General features: G+C 36.8%; 1 protein-coding gene across 3 annotated transcripts in view; it reads left to right on the plus strand.

Moving 5' to 3' along the window:
* Positions 1-19,447, plus strand: part of LOC131064396 (uncharacterized) — a 375,046-nt gene that overhangs the window by 292,320 nt on the left and 63,279 nt on the right. For all 3 annotated transcript variants that reach the window (XM_057998528.2, XM_057998529.2, XM_057998527.2), the window contains 2 exons: positions 4,714-4,880; positions 4,983-5,203. In XM_057998528.2, coding sequence (XP_057854511.2) covers positions 4,714-4,880; positions 4,983-5,203 — 388 coding nt within the window. The remainder of the gene's footprint in view (positions 1-4,713; positions 4,881-4,982; positions 5,204-19,447) is intronic.

A 19,447-nucleotide genomic window follows, 5' to 3' on the forward strand; every position in this document is an offset into this window, starting at 1 on the left:
AAGGTGGTTCCCTAGTTATAGCCAATTGTTGTCCTTAATTTTTGCTTAAACAAAATAAAGGATAACCTTACAATGTTTGACATTCTAAGGCCTTGGGCATGCATTTCAAGTTACTTGCAAGGTTGGGTCTCTGAAACACCATTACAAGTTGTGTTGCATTCTAACTTGCAAATCAGGTCATAAGACCGAAATGCAAATTCAAACCTATAACTCTTATAGTCGGGTCTCTAGGACCTGACGGCAACTGAAGTCCCTTTGGTTATGTGCGTTTTTGTCAAAGTCAAGTCAGTCTTCAGGTCCAACGTTGCAAGAGTTTGCATGTAAAGTTGGCTTTGAAGTCTGACATTGCAAGTGTCTTGGTACTCATGTAATTTGGGCCTTAAGACCCAAATTACATGAGTTTTGTTGTTCTCTATCTAAGATTGGATCTCTAGACATGCATTGCAAGTACCTATAATTGCAACTCCACATGTAGGTCGGGTCTTAAGACCTGACCTGCATGCTCTCATTCCCACATCTTTCCTTTGCAAGATGAATACTTGCAATTGGGTCTTGAGGACCCGACTACAATGAGACACACTTTGATCACTTCCAATCAGATCTTAGAGATCCGATTGCAAGGGGTCTCAATGCATGTAAGGACAGTAAGAAAAAGCCAGTGCTTTGTAATGTCCCCTTCTAGGCTTGGACATGTTTTAACCATAATCAATCTATTTCAATATACTTATGACTCAAGCCAAATATATTAGGTGGCATTTCTACCTTAACATGAATCCAAACAGTGATATTCCACTACTCAATCAATTAACTATTCACAAATAAGTTGTTCATCTATTATACATTCATAATTTTGAATGCAAGTGTCAAACCAATTGTAATGTCCCCTACATGAAAATATATTCTTACCCACCTTCTTAAACACAGGCAATAGTGACATATAAACATTTTCTCCTTACCGTTTATTATCTTATGAACTCTTTCTAATTTACAATCTAATACTGTTATTTGTCTGATTAAGACATTATATATATCTGATTTGCATATATACACATAAATAAATTAAATAATATAATCAATTATTGATATATTTGCTAATTACCTATAATATACATTATTGATATTACCACTGCTTAAGACATTAGTTGTTAATATAGGGCAGACAGATTCTGACGCTTTCATGTCCAACTCCTTTTATGGAAGATTGTGTAACTACAAAGGCCATGTGGAGATATGGTCAATCTAAGAGAGTACATTAGAGTCCAGACAATCTCTCAACTATAATTCTTTCTTATAGGTCTTAATTTTGGTATTCAGTTGGATGGATATGGCTAGCTAGTTAGAGGCATTTAATTAGTGAGCTCAATTCCCAACAAGATGCTAGAAATGAACTTAGGGTAGCTTCTATTTATGATAAGTTGTCATTGTGATGTCCCGAAACTAATGTTTTTGGATTTTACAAATATTAGCATGAAATGCATAAACTCTCACACTTTTTAATCACTTAGGTCCTATGTTGCTGCAAGTTTTTGGGATGGGGATGGCAAGGGACATCAAAGGGAATGGCTATATAAAAATAGGGAAAAATTTAAATATATTGGGAAATTTTAAATATTCATATGATTACATTGGTAAAGAATTTATATATACATAGTAAAACCTTAATACATAACATTTGTGCTAAATTGAGAGTTCATGTGAAAGTCAAAGTCAAACAAATTACTAAAGTAGCAAATGACAAATTTCAAACTCAAAACTTACATGAAATTGCTATCAAAATTCATCGTCAATATGCATGTGGTATTAAAAAAAGGTTACAACAAAGTGCCTAAAGGCTACAAGTTTCACTTTCAATTATGATTTGAAAATACAAAAACAAGTACTTTACTACCCTTAATTTGCATCTCTCAACACTGCATCAAAATCGAAGCCCTCCTTTGAGTTACTTCCACTGTGAGGCTTTGCCTGATCCAATGTAATCCCAACCAATCCCTTTGGTGCCTACTCTTCATCAACCTGGGCAATGTCTTCGAGATCAACATCCCACCGTAAAGCTAGAGTTTTTTGATACTCCAGAGTTTGATGATCCTAAAGTCGAAGAGCACTATGCATGACCATTGGCCAACTATGTAATGGCCCTACTAGTTAGAGATTATTAACCTGCAAAATAGATTGTTAGAATACAACAAATATATATATAGAGAGAGAGAGAAGTAATCTAAATTGCAATCTAACTTTAATATACTTAGTTAACATAATCACAACTTTTATCTAATAAAAAGGATACGATTGTCATACAAAAGTATGTCCTTAGGCGGTCATGAAGCTCACCTTCTTGGAACCCATCTTGGTTCCAAGCCCTCCAGGAAGTCGAAAGTGAATTCGACTCCTATCTTGAATGTAATTTCTTACATCCAAGCCCTCCAGGAAATCAAAGGTTAATTCGACTCCTGTCTTGAATGTAATTTCTTACATCCAAGCCCTCCAGGAAATCTAAGGTTAATTCGTTTCCTGTCTTGGGTGTAACCTCTTACACCCAAGCCATCCAAGGAAGACCCTATGTCAATTCCTTGCCTTGGATGATGCATCCCATCATCCAAGTCCTCAGAGGGGACTGATCAGATCCGTCTCTTCTTGGATGAACTTAGTCAACCAAGCCATATATATGCATATAGATATTTAGTATATACTGCCCTCCAGGGATTATCATAATCCCTCCATTAGGCTAAGGGAATTTCTTCCCTATAACCTTCATCATATAATCACATTAATATTACATTTTATAATTCATTACTGTTTTCCATTCCATAATTTACGTCTTCATTTACATATTCTTTAATCTTTCTAATGATCCTAAATATACATACATATTCTACATAGATTTCTATCTTTATTGCTACATTCATATAAGTAATCATCAGAGATATATGTATTCATAAAAATGCATATGTGTGTGTGTGGCACACACGTCCACACACATATATACCTTAAGACTTCTTAACCCCTCTTACCTGTACGTAGATTGTAGCCTGTGGTTGGAGTTCGCACTATAGATGTCGCCTGCAGATTGGGAGGCATACCATAAAGAACACAAATGTTACTTCCTGTAACTTGATAACAATTCTGATCTGATCTTATCAATGGTGATGTCACTAGATGCTTTTGATTCCTTCCCTTTATATCTCTCAATTTGAGGGAGAGGTCACACCTTTTCATCATGTATGCCCTTTGGCAAGAGACATTCCCTTTCACCATTAGCACCCTTTGAAAGAGTGTAACTCTTCATTATTTCTACCATTTGAAAGGGACACAACCTTTCATAATCAGATCTGCACTTATTATTTAAATCAAATCTGCACTTCTCATCACCAAATTATCCCCCCTCTCAAATGAGGTTTTCTTCTCCCTTTTATATATCATTGTTGAGGGAGTCACAACTTTTCCTTTCATGTCTTTTGACTTTTCATTAACTTAATTAATTTTTTATTAATCATATTTAATTATATCATTTTATATTTTAATTTTATTATTATCATTTATTATTAAATTCTATTTCAAAGTGGGGATATTATTATCATTTATTATTAAATTCTATTTCAAAGTGGGGATATTATTATCATATATTATTAAATTTTATTTCAAAGTGGGGATATTACAAACTATAATGAGTTTCTTTTCTATGACATGCCAATTAGCTTATGACTTTGGCTCTCTCATGATATGTGATGAATAATTCTATGTATTTTTTCTTTATCTAAGAGGTATATAAACTTATGCTTGTGCACCTGCAAGTAGAAATGTTGCAGCACATTGTCACACTTGTATGTGTGGCTTGGTGATTTTCAGAGATGCATCAGAAATATACAGGTTCAACATATCACATCAGAATGCAATGCAACATTCACTCATTCGCCATTGTAGCAAGCATCCTCATGGTTTTTTGGCTTTCCTTTCGTATTTTCTTCTTAGCTTGGCCTAATATCCACTGCAGTGAGATGAAGCCAATAATGAAATTTTTGAAGGGTAGGGCTGCCGAGATTGTCTTATTGTGATTTTAAACTGACTAATTTTGTATCACTTATCAATTGTCTGTCTCAATATCACAGTTTCTTCATATTCACTAGAAATTACTGAAGAAATTTCAAATTACCCTTTACTCGAATATTTTCAATTTGTCTAAAACATTATAAAGTTGTTATTCGTTCTATTCAATAATCTATATATTAGCTTGTACTTCTTGAAAAGCTTATTTACTCAACTGTAGTCTTTCAATAGAAGATATTCAGATGCATATGTATTATCAATGCCCATTGGAAGATATTACTTTCCTTCTTAATATTGGCAGGTATTGATTATTTTGCTTGAGAGATTTACAGTGTGCATGACCCATGTCTTCTCATCTACCAGGAAATGTCTTGTAAATTGTGCTATGTTCTCAAGTGAATAGCTTCCTGGAGATATCCATTATCTGTACCATTTTAGTATTTGATCAAGATTCTCATAATTGCAGCTTTGGAAAAATCAAGAAATGTGAACTTTTGAAGCGTCCAGACTCTAAATTGATAAAATCAAAATATAAATTAAAATAGAAAATTAAAAACAAAATAGGTTTGTTCATTTCCATTTTGTTTCCTGATCTGAAATGATCATCTTGTAGTTTAACTAGCTTATCTCAATCTTATTTTTTCTTTCTAATGAATCTTGTGCTGCATATAGCCGTTCAGAACACCGTTTACTACTTCGAGCGGATAATGCTGATTCCCGACTTACTCCATTGGGCCGGGAAATTGGTTTAATCGATGATCGGATGTGGAAACATTATGAAGAAAAGCAAGCTCGAATATTGCATGAGAAAACCCGTGTAAAAACTGAGAAGATTTCAGGTTAGGGAGCTATTTTGAGTGCTCAGAGATGTGATTGTTTAATTTCTTTTTGTGCATGGATAATATTATTCAAATTGACTGATTTTATTATGCTTTCTGCAGCTACTTCTGAAATTGCAGATATAGTTGCAGAACAATCGAATCAACCAGTGAAAGAGAGTATGACACTAGAAAATATCTTGAAACGTCCTCATGTACAGTATGAACTCTTGGACAAGCATGGATTTGGAAACCCGTTATTATCCAGAGATGAGAAAGAGTGTGTGGAAGTAGATATAAAGTATGAAGGATTCATTAACCGCCAGCGCACCCATCTTCAGCAGGTTTTGAAACATCCCCATTTTGCCTTTATCTGAAGGAATCTTACAGGTCATATATTCACTAAGTTGAACATGATCTATTCTTAGGTTCATTGGCAATTAGTCTAGATATATTCTATAACAATTTCACCAACATAGATCTTATCTTTCTTATAATTCTCTTGAGTGAAAAGAATGTACTCCAAATACTAACCTCAGAAAATAGTGATTAAGTGGCTACAAATGAATTTGCAAGCTGCTTAAATGAATAGAGATAGTTGCATGCAAGAATGGAATATCAATGGAACCTGAAAGCAACACAAAAACAGAACACGACACGAGATTTTACCATGGAGAACCAAATGTATGAAAAACCCTGTAAGTTTGTTGCCTTCTCTAGGCCTTCAAGGACACCAATTTTCAGTACAATATTATCCTAACATTTGCAAACTATGAAAATTGCTTGGACATACCTCTTTTCTGCACTCAACTCACTATACACCAATCACTTAGAAAATTGACCTGGAAAGAAGAAAACAATTGCTTACAATTGTTAGGATTTAGTGTGATATTCATTGCAATCCTACGTATAATGATTGTGTCTCCAATGTTCTTGGAATAGATATTTACATGCAAATGAGTTGAGAGATTATTATTATTATTCTCCTAAGAACTTGGAATATTGTTGAATGGCATTGACTAAGGAGGTTATGAAAACAGGTCAGTAGTGGGAGTTATTGTTATCACTCTTCAACGTAATTGTTTTTTTCTCTCTTGGAGTGCTAGGGAGCTACTTTTTGGCAGTGGAGCATCTTGTCATCAATGATCTCATCATGTAGCACTAGTGGTGCCTATTGGGGATTGTAAATCAAAGATGTTGTCTATCCATGATGCCTATCTTGGGTGCTATGTTCAATGTATAGTGAGGAATGGGCTTTTGATTGTTGGGTATTGTTTGGTGGCCACTAGTTTCATGAACCATAGTTGAAAAACTCAGACTCGGCAATGACTCGGCTGACCCAAAAAATTTGAGAACTTGGCTAAAACTCAGCAAAGTTATTGAACATTTCTAAATATATAATTTCTTTAAATATTCTTTAAAGACAAACATATACACTGAATTTGTAGAACATATACCGATTTCCATGATATATAAATCAAAGATTGAGTTAAATACATAGCATAGACCAAAAAACAAGTGCAACATGTGAATAAAATTGAGTTCAATACATATCAATGTATCATAGACCACAAAACAACTATAACCTCTGAAATTTTGAATACATATCAAGTTTTGGTATCAATGAAAATGATAAATCATAAATTGCATATACGACTAAAGCTCAAAAAAGATTGTTGCCGTTGGGTGGGTGGTGCTGAAGTAGTTTCAACATCCTCATTAGGTGCCTCATCCATAGTGACATGTGCCTCAATAGGTGTCTTTGTTGCATGACCAACCTTGTGTTCCTCCTCATGCGCTACCACTTCCGCATCCCATTCCTCTCCTGCCCTCTCCATCTCACTTAGCTGATCAGTAGTAGCTCCAATCTGCTGAAAATGGGTCAATGTCATCTAGGTCAAGTGCTTCATGTGAATCTTGTCCTTGCACCTTCTTTTCATGCCATCAAAGGTTGTACCGCACTGTAGTGTCCCCTTTTCCACTCTGGTTTGTTTTGGGGACCGTTAGCTTATTTCGAAGACCTGTAGGCTAGTCGGAAGCAGAAATTAGGGTTTCCTACCTCTAGGAGGATGTTTCTGCAATTTTGAAGGCTTGCATGTTGGAATTTGTCTGTTTGGATTTTGGATTCCTTCTAGGTTTTCAAAAAGCTTCGCAGTGAGGGTACATGCATAGCAAGTTATGGAGTTTGACGAACTTACTATTTTTAGTAAGTGGAGGCAGAAGCAGTTGAGTTCTTTGGCTTTTTCTGGTTTTTCTGAGTGCTCTATGATGGTATAACATGCAAACCAGTCTGAGGACCTTTTCGGTACTTACTATTTTTAGTAAGTTTGGCAGTTGCTCAGAATGTGGTAAAAATAACTTTGGAAACACTTAATATTTTTAGCAGTATGCTATTTATAGTAAGTACTATTTTTGGCAATGCTATTTTTGGCAGGGATTCTGCAACTCAGGTTAGTAGCTATTTCTGGCAGTATTATTTTGGCAGGATCCTTTATTCACTCACATGACTATTTTTAGCAGTTCAGTTCAGAGCTCCAACTTAGTTTAGTTTTGGTGATTTCCAGTACTTTAGTCTCCGACTCAATTTGGCAATAATCAGTATTGGAGAAGGTATTTTTAATATATTAATACCTTAGGCATGTGGTATTAATATTTGATTATTTTATGGATCGACGACTTAGGAGGAGAGAATATTAATTTTATCCTAAGTCTATTTGGGCAAAATTTGCATATGACTTCAAGGGGGTCGTCATGGTGTTAATAATTAAATTATAACTCAAGGCAAATGGGGCAATTTTCTAAGTATATTGCCTTAGTAATATTTTTTATTTGGAAGTCATAGTTACGCGCCCACTTTACACTTTATTTTATGACACTTATATTTATTAATAAGGACGATTTTGGGTGAATGTGAGTGGGGCGAACTTGTGTAAGGAAATAAAATGAAATGCAATGCCAAATGTGGATGAAATGAAATGGCATTTGGTTTGGGCGCATTTGGAGAGCATTTGAATTTGAATTTGACTAGCAAAAGGTTATAAATACAAGCCTTGGGCTCTCATTTGGTATCCATGAAAATCTGTATTATTAAGTGTTGCCGGAATGGTGCCAAATTTGTGCTTCGAAGTTGCGAGCTTCCTAGCCTATGTCAGTTTCGAGCTTGAGAGATATCACCTAGCTGCGGAAAGACTATTTCTCACCCAGAGGAATAGATAGAGCTTATTGGGAATGGTTGCTTCAGTTGGTTTTCTGTTTTTGGTGTGAGTTTGTGTGTTTCTGAGTTGTTGGTTGGCATCATGGCTGAAGCGTATTTTCACTTCTAGTTTCCTGTGTGGGCTCCTGTTGATTCTGGGTATTGGCTCTAAAGATTTCTATGCTCCCAACGATAAGATTTGTAAGTTTACAGCCCCTAGAAATGAGTTTCCAAAATTTAATTGCAAATCGAACATTTTAGCTTAGACGTTTTGTTGGGGAGTGCATTGGGTTGCGTGTTGAGTGTTTGGGGGTATATTGCTGCTGTTTTCCTGTTGGTTCTTAGTCGCTATATGCTTATTATCAGTTTGGGTCTGTTGTTGGGTGATTTGAGTGGGTTTTGAAAGAGTTAGGAGCATTTTGGTGTGTTTGGGTGTTGCTGGGTATGCATTTCCAGCTTGCTGTCATAAATATCAGATTTTCGAAAGTTGGTCTTTGGGTGTGCTTTTGAGAGTGAGTAGATTGGGTGGTTAGGTGATGATTGGAGGTGTTGTTGCAGTTGTCAGCTCATAATCAGCACTTGGTTATCAAATTTCATATTTATTGTAATGTTGGTTAGTAGTACTAATAGCAACATTTTGGCTTTTTGTTGTCCCACTGCATAAGTGGAAGAGGCTGGCTCAGCTGCCTATCTTAGATTAGTAATATTTCTTATATTCAGAAAGCTCGTAATGAATTTGTAAAGCTGGTTAGTAGTACTAGCAGCTATCTTTCAAATTTCTTAGTTGGCTCCCATGGCATAAGTGGAAGAGGCTAGCTTGGCCGCCTATCTTGAGTTTGTAATTTTGTCCTCTCGCTGAATAAGCGGTGGAGTTGATATTAATTTCTATTTCTAGTTCTTCTGCTGCACAAGCAGTTGAGTGATTCATTCTTCAGTTCTTTGGCTTGTCCTTGGCTGATTTACTGCCAGGTGATTGAATAGTTTTCAATATCCCACTGTATAAGTGGAAGGGGCTGGCTTGCTGCCCGAAGATTGTAATCATTTTCAGTTATTGGCATCTAACGATCCCCTTGACACTGTATGCTCTCACCCTCTCAGATTGGGCTCTTGGTGAACAAAAAGTGGAGGGTTACTTTCAACAACATTTGGTTTTCATTTCCTAACCGTAACAAGTGTTGTGTTGAATGTAATTGTGGAAATAATTGGGAAAAAAATTAAGGGGGATATTACACACACATAGACAAAGTCATTCAAGCATTTTTGAGTCAACTAACTTATTGTGCTTTTTTGTGTGAATGGCCTCAAAAACACTCCAGCTGCACTCACAACCAAAAGCACTACAAGGTTGCGATAATATGCGGATGGTAAGGTTTTGAAGATTAGGTGTTGTGGCACCATAATCTTCCCACCACAAATTTGCAAGGATAAAAAATGTCATTTATAACTTGTAAAGATTTTAACAATCTTAAAGAGTGAAATAAATGGTAAAATAAAATTAAACATTGTTTTTTTACCTAGTTGTAGGGTGTCTCTCCTATGTTTCCAATCAGGTGAAAAAAACAATGGCCCTCTGGCCTTCTTATAGCTTTGCAACTCATCAAGTATTAGATCTCGAAAAAAAATAAAAAGAGTATTAGGTCTCGAAGGTGCTCATCATCGGCTAATCTCCGAATGCATGTGTTGAGGCCAACTTTAACCTTTGCATCTTCTCTAAAAGTCGGGAAGAAGAAAAACTTGTGATTCAAGTAGTAGGCTGTAATGTTTCCTACCTGATCTATTTGAATATAAAATTGATTGATATTCTTAAATTAGTTATTATCAAGTGCTATCTATTTTCCTCATTAGATGATTAATTTCATTATTCATAGTTCTTAATATAGATATCAGACCTTGCTACTACTTCAGTTTTAAGGGAGAAGGGTTTACGTATGTTACCAAAGCGCTTAGAGACCAACTACAATAGGTTCCCTCAAAGTTTACAGATCCAAGCCCTTACCTATCTTGGGTCTATACCCTCAAGGCTTATGGGTCGTTGATCCCCACCCGACCTTGGGACTTAACCTATTGCTTGGATTTAGACTGCCCCTGTTTGGAACATCTCATTCCCATCTTCTTAAATACAAACAGTAATAACATGATTTAGACTATAAGTATAAATATTTCTTATGTATTATGAATATATATATGAAATTACGTATGGCTGTCATACATATTGCAGTCCATATTAATATTACTATCAATTCTGCATAAGAACATTATTGGGCTTCATCTATTAAGCATACTTATTAAACACATCCCATGCATACCACCAAGAACAAGGATGTTACTGCCTGCAACTTAATAACAGTTCTGATCTGATCTGATCCATGGTGACGTTACTGGATGCTTTGATTCCTTTTTCTTTATATCTCTTAATGTGAGGGAGAGGTCATACCTCTTCATCATGTATGCCCTTTGGCAAGAGACACACCCTTTCACCATTAACACCCTTTGAAAGTGTGCTACTCTTCATTATTTCTGCCCTTTGAAAGGGACACAACTTTTCACAATCAGACCTGCACTTCTGATTTCCAAGTTATCCCCCTCCCAAATGAGGTTCTCTTCTCCCTTTTATATCTTACTGTTGAGGGAGTCACAACTTTTCCTTCCATGTCTTTTAACCATTCATTAACTTAATTAAAATTTAATTAATTATATTTAATTATATTCTTTATATTATAATTTAATTTTTAATATTTTAATTTTATTATTATTATTTATTATTAAATTCTATTTCGAAGTGGGGACATTGCAGTCCGCCCCACCCAAGATTGCTTGTCCTCAAGCAATGATCATGGAGTGTTCAAAATGACTTCCAATATGAAATGACTTTGGAAACACACATGGAATAAACATGCTGGAAACATATCAGGCATGAACCAAACATGGAGAATACACATAAAAACACGAAGCATACACATGGATATATGCATACGCGCAAATACTTGTATTGTTAGATTCCTTCTTATTGACTAGAATGATTCATCGATTCCTCTTTACCCTGCAGGATGGCAAGATCAAAGCTCTGATACCATTTGTAATGTCCCCTACTTGATCTATTTGAATATAAAATTGATTGATATTCTTAAATTAGTTATTATCAAGTGCTATCTATTTTCCTCATTAGATGATTAATTTTATTATTCATAGTTCTTAATATAGATATCAGACCTTGCTACTACTTCAGTTTTAAGAGAGAAGGGTTTACGTATGTTACCAAAGCACTTAGAGACCAACTACAATAGGTTCCCTCAAAGTTTACAAATCCAAGCCCTTACCTATCTTGGGTCTATACCCTCAAGGCTTATGGGTTGCTGATCCCCACCCGATCTTGGGACTTAACCTATTGCTTGGATTTAGACTGCCCCTATTTGGAACATCTCATTCCCATCTTAAATATATACAGTAATAACATGATTTAGACTATAAGTATAAATATTTCTTATGTATTATGAATATATATATATATGAAATTACGTATGACTGTCATACATATTGCAGTCCATATTAATATTACTATCAATTCTGCATAAGAACATTATTGGGCTTCATCTATTAAGCATACTTATTAAACACATCCCATGCATAGCACCAAGAACAAGGATGTTACTGCCTGCAACTTAATAACAGTTCTGATCTGATCTGATCCATGGTGACATTACTGGATGCTTTGATTCCTTTTTCTTTATATCTCTCAATGTGAGGGAGAGGTCATACCTCTTCATTATTTCTGCCCTTTGGCAAGAGACACACCCTTTCACCATTAACACCCTTTGAAAGTGTGCAACTCTTCATTATTTCTGCCCTTTGAAAGGGACACAACCTTTCACAATCAGACCTACACTTCTTATTTAAATCAGATCTGCACTTCTGATTTCCAAGTTATCCCCCTCCCAAATGAGGTTCTCTTCTCCCTTTTATATCTTACTGTTGAGGGAGTCACAACTTTTCCTTCCATGTCTTTTAACCATTCATTAACTTAATTAAATTTTTATTAATTATATTTAATTATTTAATTAATTATATTTAATTATATTCTTTATATTATAATTAATTTTTAATATTTTAATTTTATTATTAAATTCTATTTCGAAGTGGGGACATTACATAGGCAACAACATGAATATGTTGGTGGACTTGTTGGTTCCACCTCCGATCAATTATGCGCCATATGGATTCATATTTGGTCTTGTTGACCCATACAAGTGCTGAATCACCTCTTTGGCCTTATCCATAGCCTCATATAGATACCCCATGGGGTTATGATCCACATCAACCATTCGTAGCACCCTCACCAAAAGTTCCGACACCTAGATATAAAATGTTTAACAAAATCAACAAATTGTAATATTAGAAAATTAAATAATGAATCATTAATTAAAGTTTCAAAAATTACATTGATGATCTCCTCCACCATCTTGGCCAAACTAGAATAAAAAAAGGCAATCACAACCTTCTCTACTTCAAGCTTCCTAGCATAATGACTATCCAACCATCTTTCACTCACAAACATCTTCTTCGGGTTGGACAATGTAGCTAGTATGCTTTGCAAGGTGAGGAAATTGGTAGCAAATCATGTGAACCCCAATCGCACAAGATCCTTACCATTAGTGTGCTCTCTCATACGATTCAAGATCCATGTGTGATTGTAGATGTATTTTGTGATATTCCTTCCATCTTCAACCACTTTCTTCACCCATCTTAGTTTCCCTATGTCCTTAAGGAGCAAGTCAAGACAATGGGCAGCACAAGAGTTCCAAAATAATGTTAGATGCCTAGCCATTAGAAGTTTGTTGGCTGCCACATATGCAGCTGCATTATCAGTCACAACCTAGATGACATTTTGCACTTCCACTTCCATCATCACCTCATCCAAAATGTTGCACAAGGTCTCTGCAATCTTCACTTCATTGGAGGCATCAATTGATTTTAAAAATACTAACTAGCTCCCTGAAGCAGCTAGAAGATTGATAGGTGTCCTATTCCTACCATCTGTCCACCCATCAGATAGAATGGTGCAGCCACTCTTTTCCCAAATACTCCTTTGCTCTTCCACTAATTGGTGAGTGTTTTGGACTGTCATGTCCCCTCCTTGATCGTTATATCGATCCTAAATGAGGCAAATATTATTATTAATTAATACAATGATTAAACAAACGAATGAATATTTGAAAATTATTTATTTATTAAACAATTAATTTTAATTATTATATATTAATACTTATTCTTGAAATGTGATAAAGTCAATTATTAAAATGATGTAATATATTAAATATGGTTAAAGGAGGAATTAAAATATTTAAATAATATTAATATATTATTGACAAGGAATAAATTATTATATTTAAAGATGGAGGAACAAATTGATATATTTAAATATATTAAAGGTGGGGAAATGAACAAGCTTCGTGTCATGCCCTTGCGGGAAGATCACGCGGACCCCCCTCCCCCCCGCGGGAAGTGGTGGGACCAGAAGCCGCAGCATAGGCTGCGACTGCCGTCATACCCCTCCCCTCAAAAGGGAAGTGGTGTGATGGTAGCCGCAGCCTAGGCTGCGACCCGTCACACCCCTTCCCACGGAAGGGACCCCGTGGAGGGACACAACTATTCCCCTCCACGGGTATATAACCCATACAAACCGCAAGACCAGAGGGGGCACGGGAGGATGGACAGAGGGTTAAGAAGTACAGCTATGTAGATAGAGAAAGAGGGAAGGAAGAAGAATATAGACCAGATCAAAACTATCATTTGTTGGGGGTATGCATAGGATCGTGCTTAATATGTATGCTTAATATTTGAAGCCTGATAACATTCCTATGCAGAGATTAATAGGAATATAAATCTAGATAATAATAATTATAATGTTTTATAAGTTTTGCATCTACAGTAATATAGTGATAATATCTAAGAATAAATAATGTATATAAATATATATAGAAAACTATATGTATTTTAATAATAAATATTAGTATATAAATCAGATAGAATGTTTAAGATTATATCAGGAAGAAGCCTCTGTCCCTTGTTATCACTGATTGGATTCATGTTAAAGATAGCTCTGTCTCCTAATCCATTTAGTTTAAGTCAAAGTATGTCGAGATGGATTAATTATGGTTAAAACAAAGCCAAGACTTAGTAGGGGACATTACAAGTGATACGACAGGAAGGGAGACAGAAGATAGCAGGCGGACTACGGTCTAGGAGCTTCAACAGCAGACTATAGACTATGACAAGTAAGTGTTATCTGCAGTTCATAGAGGATATATGTGTGTGGACGTGTGTGCCACACACACACATATATAGTAATGAATATTTTAATATATGTTAATGAATAGTTCTAGATATATGTTAATGCATATTTGTGAATATACGTTAATGAATAGTCATGAAAATATGTTAATGAATATTTGTGAATATATGGTAATGATTAGTTCTGAATATATGCTTATGAATATTTCTTTATATGTCAATGGATCTTCTTGAGGATATGTGTTGACGTGTATTTTGTACACAATCATACACAGAATAAAATACCCAAAGGCATCTTATCCTCTCTTGAATAAAGCCTCTAACTGCTGAAGATTCGCATGAAGGATCAGTTAGGATGACTCCAATGTTCTGGTTAGTAGGGTCTCTACGTGTGGACAAGCTCGCCATGGTATGATGTGATTTGCTGTATCCTCAAGGGGTCTTACGCTTCCGAAAGCCTAAGATTTTACTAAACTAAGAAGCTTTTTTTTTTTTTTTTTAAATGACAAAAGAGAAGGGTTTTCAAGAGGTCTAATCTAGTCTAACCCTAAGAATGACTTAGTGTGAACAAGACTTGGCAAGATTCAACCAACTTCAATTTAGCCATAAGATAACAACTCAATTGAAATTGATGCGATCTTCTAAGGTAACGAAATGATTTTCAACGCATCAAAGATCAAAGACACTACCACGAAGGTACATATCCATGATACAATAATGTTTGAAGGTTAAATGATTCAAATATCTCCAGTTGACCACGCAAGGCGTTCCTACAATCAGCAAGAAGCTAGTGGTTTGGATTACGAATCCTACCAAAGATCAAGTCTCACACTATGTCCTTCAAATTAACACACTACCTTGATTGAGCATGATTCAAGTAAATTGAACAACCATGAAGATAACCAAGAAAATTGCAACAAAACACCATAACTTCAACATTTCATTGATTTCCAAGTCATCATGTACAACAATTGCTTGAATTCCTTTCCTCAAAACTCAATCTTGCTACAAAAATAAAATTGCTTCTAACTCTAATCTCTCTAATACAACAAACTCTCTGATATCTAATTACTACCTATGAAATGAAAAATGAGGGTATAAATAGCATCCTCAATTACAATGAAAGGTCCAGATTGAAAGTAGATCAACGGTCAAGATCATGACACCTAAACCCTAATTAGGGTTTGTTACAAATGGCCTCCTTTTTATTGAACAATATTAAATGCATAGCCAAATATTAAATTTGGCACAAAAACCTAGGAGACATGAACCAATGACAAATAAGATGCCATGTCATCTATAACAACCTATCATCTAGAATCTTATTCCCTTTCCAATTCTCTTTTTTAGCATATGCAATGAATCTTGATACGATTCCTTCGATCTCTGCAATTGGAATCTCGGGAAGATTCTTCATACTTTCTTCCAAGTGGATGACCCGATCGAATGCATCTAGAAGAGCTGCGTCCCATGAAGATTCAAGTTCCTTTGTTCTTTCAATCAGGAGCATGGTGGCAAACATCTGATCATACTGCTCGTCTGTAACATTAGCGTCCTTGCAAAAGATGACCTTGATTCTATCCTCTAATTCCTGCATATCCACATCTGTCTCGACCTCGATCCTCCTGCCAAGAATGGTACAAAGTACCTCAAATACTCTGTCCTGGATCGGATTGATCACCTCCTCAACTTGGCCACATTTAACACTGATGTCCTCGAAGAGAACACTCTTCATATGGAGTAAGGTTGACCACTGAAGCAAACTGTGAGGTCCTCCATCCATGATCTTTTCTTGTGCTAAGACCTTCCTTGATGTGTGTCTAATGACTTTCAAGACAGGAATGATAACATCTTTGGTATGGGCAAATGCGGCTACTGTTATCATCAAATTGTGGATTATCTCAAGAACCTGAATAGCTTGATGAATAATTTTCATCATCCTTGTTACAAACTCTACGGCAACTGTATGAGATTTATCCATCCAAGTACTCGTACGCTGGACCATATTCCTGAATCTTTCTGCCTCATTGATTGATTGAAGGGGAAGTGCCTGCACTGGTGATCTAGCTGGATCCTGTCGTCCCAAAGGTTCATTGAGATGACTGAAATATGTCCTCCATGCACCGACCTCCCTCTCAAGCTTTCTATTCTTCTCCATTTCTTCTCTAAGCTTGTCTTTCAATGCTTCAAATGAATCGGTGGCATCATCCAATGTCTGCTCTGCTGTGGATGGTCCTAGCTCAAAAGTCTGTATATCATATTCCTCTGCTAGGATCTCACCTTCATATTTGTCTACTGCCGGTGTAGCTATCTGCAGTTTTCTGGATCCAGTCTCATCTCTAATCATCTTGGACATCTTGGTAGCCTTCCTCTTTTCTGTTACTTCGTGTGAGCATCCAACAAGGCTCTCTAAATCAATTGCATTGTCCTCGTCCTCTACTACGATCACCTTGGTTAATCTTTCCTTCAACCAATCTGGGATAGCTGATCTTGTCTCTTGAACTTGAATTTCCTTATGTACTATTTCTTCTTGTCTGGGAGGAGATGTTATTTCATTGTCTTCTTTATCTTCATCTAACTCATAATCTTGGAGAGATCCATCTGGTGACCCTTGCGGTGCCTGTCCTCCCTCCTGCCTGTCGTTCTGTACCATCGACTCCATGGATTCTTCCACTTGAAGTGTCCTTTTCTCTGGTCTAGAAGATGTGTCGGATGAACGATCCCGGTTGGCCTCTTGTTTCTTCTTGGAAGATTCTCTCTTTCCAGGTCTCTCTTTCCTCTTCGAACCTCTTGGATGGAGATTGCCCTCACTGGCACATCGAAGGTTACCTTCACCTGAATTTCTAGGATTAGGATTGCCTTCACTTACACTAGCTCCACCTTCGGCTGGTTTCTCTTCCAAAGTGAAAGTCATAGCTATGCCTTGCTCTCTCAACTTCTGATGCTGTACGTCAACCCATCTGCGAGTACAAGACAAGACTGGAGCCATTAAAGCATCTAAATCCACGACCTCGGGCTCATTCCAATCCAACCTTATTGTTTTACTTTCTCGATCATAGGATGACTGGATATGTCTGCCACTGTCCTGAGCTTGGTCGGCCACTCTGTAAATCCTGCATTTCCTAATGAAATCCAAAGGCAATCTAGAATGCATTTTTCGTTTCACTTCAAGATCATCTAAGAGATTCACCATAAAATCTTCTATTTGGTACTCATGCTTAAACTTCCTACCGACTGTCTCCTCTAAATGTCCATGTGGATCAAAGCTTTCTCTCAAAGCAAAGGTTGAAAAAGAATACAAGGCTAACTCCTTCTCTGCGTCATCCATAGCTAAAGCATTAGGACATACCTCAACTGAATTGCCCAAAATGATAGGTACTGGAACTCCATTCCCATGTCTGTGTCTGAATGCCCTCGCATATGCTGCCAACTGTCTTGTTACTTCAAGTAACACAATTCTGTCTGTCGGATACCTCGGCAACATGTATGGAGGTAAAGGACATCCATGCACTCTAATATAAGTGAACTTCGGAAATTGGATAAACCAAGCACCGTACCTCTTCACCAATTCTGTGCATCTTGAGATAATCTGTTGTGAATCCCACCTTGCAACGTCCTTGTGATGTTCATCGTGAAGGTATCATTAACTAGCTTGTAGTTGCTTCCTGGCGGATGATGCAAGTAGGCATAAGAATCACAAGCTCTGACCTCGCCGGGTCCTCTTCCAATCACTCCTCTGTGAGGTAGTCCTGCGTACTCAAAACTCCTGATCAATGCATAGATGACGTATGAATTCATGTGGAAGGACTTGGTAGCCTTGAGTCTCCTCAACTGTACGTCCAAGCAATGGCTAATCATCCTAGCCCAATGTATCGTACCCTTTCCCTGAACTATCACCTGGATGAAGTAGAACATCCACTTCTCAAAGTAGAAGGGGTGAGGGGCTCCTGTAACTCGGTTGAGCATCGTGATCAAATCTCTGTACTCCTCCTGGAAATCAATCCTGTGCGGTGTGTTCGGGATCTTGCTTAGACGGGGACGGCTCTTGAGTAACCAGTTCTTATTAATTATGCTTAGACAAGCATCTGGATCATCTTCGTACATTGACCTGGCTCCTTCTATGCTCTTGTATATCATGTCCCTGTGTTCTGGAAGATGGAAAGCTTCACTTATAGCTTCCTCTGAAAGGTACGCCAAAGTGTTTCCTTCATTGGACACGATCGTTCTGGACTGAGGGTCATAATGACGAGCACACTCGATCATCAACTCATGGCACTGAACAGCTGGAGGAAAGCCGGCCGCCTTAATGATGCCACTCTCGATTATTCTCCGGGCGACAGGTGATGGCTTGCCAATGTAAGGGACCTCTCGAAATTTCTTCGTGCTGAAGTTACCCAAGTTGGTATCTCCAATGTTGCTCCACTTCGACATGATCTTGGTCTCCACTTCTTCGGTCTTTTGATCTTCTTTCATAAGGGCTGAACGACTGGTGGATGCTCCTGCCTTCGGGGTCGCCATACCTACACAACATTTCATAATGAGAAACTAGATTTTGCAATGAATAACGTAGATTAGAGAATAATTTTTAGGAAACTTCATGATAAGTCTTTGAGTTATCATTTCCTAAAAAAACGATTGAGCCAGGAATTCAAAATTCAAAATTTCAAAATTTAGGCTATGATGATCAAAACTAAAACAATAAAACCATTATCGCCATACCTTATTTGAGAGCTAACTCTAGAATGCAAAATGAATAAAATCGCCTAGGCAAAATTGATGTTAGATAATCTTCAACGTGATCTCTTCTTCAAATTAGGAACTTCGCCACCTTTGATATATCCTTGATGTGATCTCCAATGCCTTTGACAAATTCGAACCTCCTTGGATAATATTTGCGCCACCTTTGGATATAAATTCGCACCACCTTGCTTGAAATGAAATTCGCACTCTTCAAACACAATTCGCACTTCTCCCTCAAGATCGCATGTGAGATGATAAAATGATAATGTGAAAATAAAAGTCTTTCACCTCCCTTTATAGCGCTCACCTCATATTCACCTTAAGGCCGACTTGGTAATTAATAAGGCAATTTAAAACAATTTTTAAA

This window comes from Cryptomeria japonica, chromosome 5 (assembly GCF_030272615.1).
Source record: "Cryptomeria japonica chromosome 5, Sugi_1.0, whole genome shotgun sequence".
NCBI classification, from domain to species: domain Eukaryota; kingdom Viridiplantae; phylum Streptophyta; class Pinopsida; order Cupressales; family Cupressaceae; genus Cryptomeria; species Cryptomeria japonica.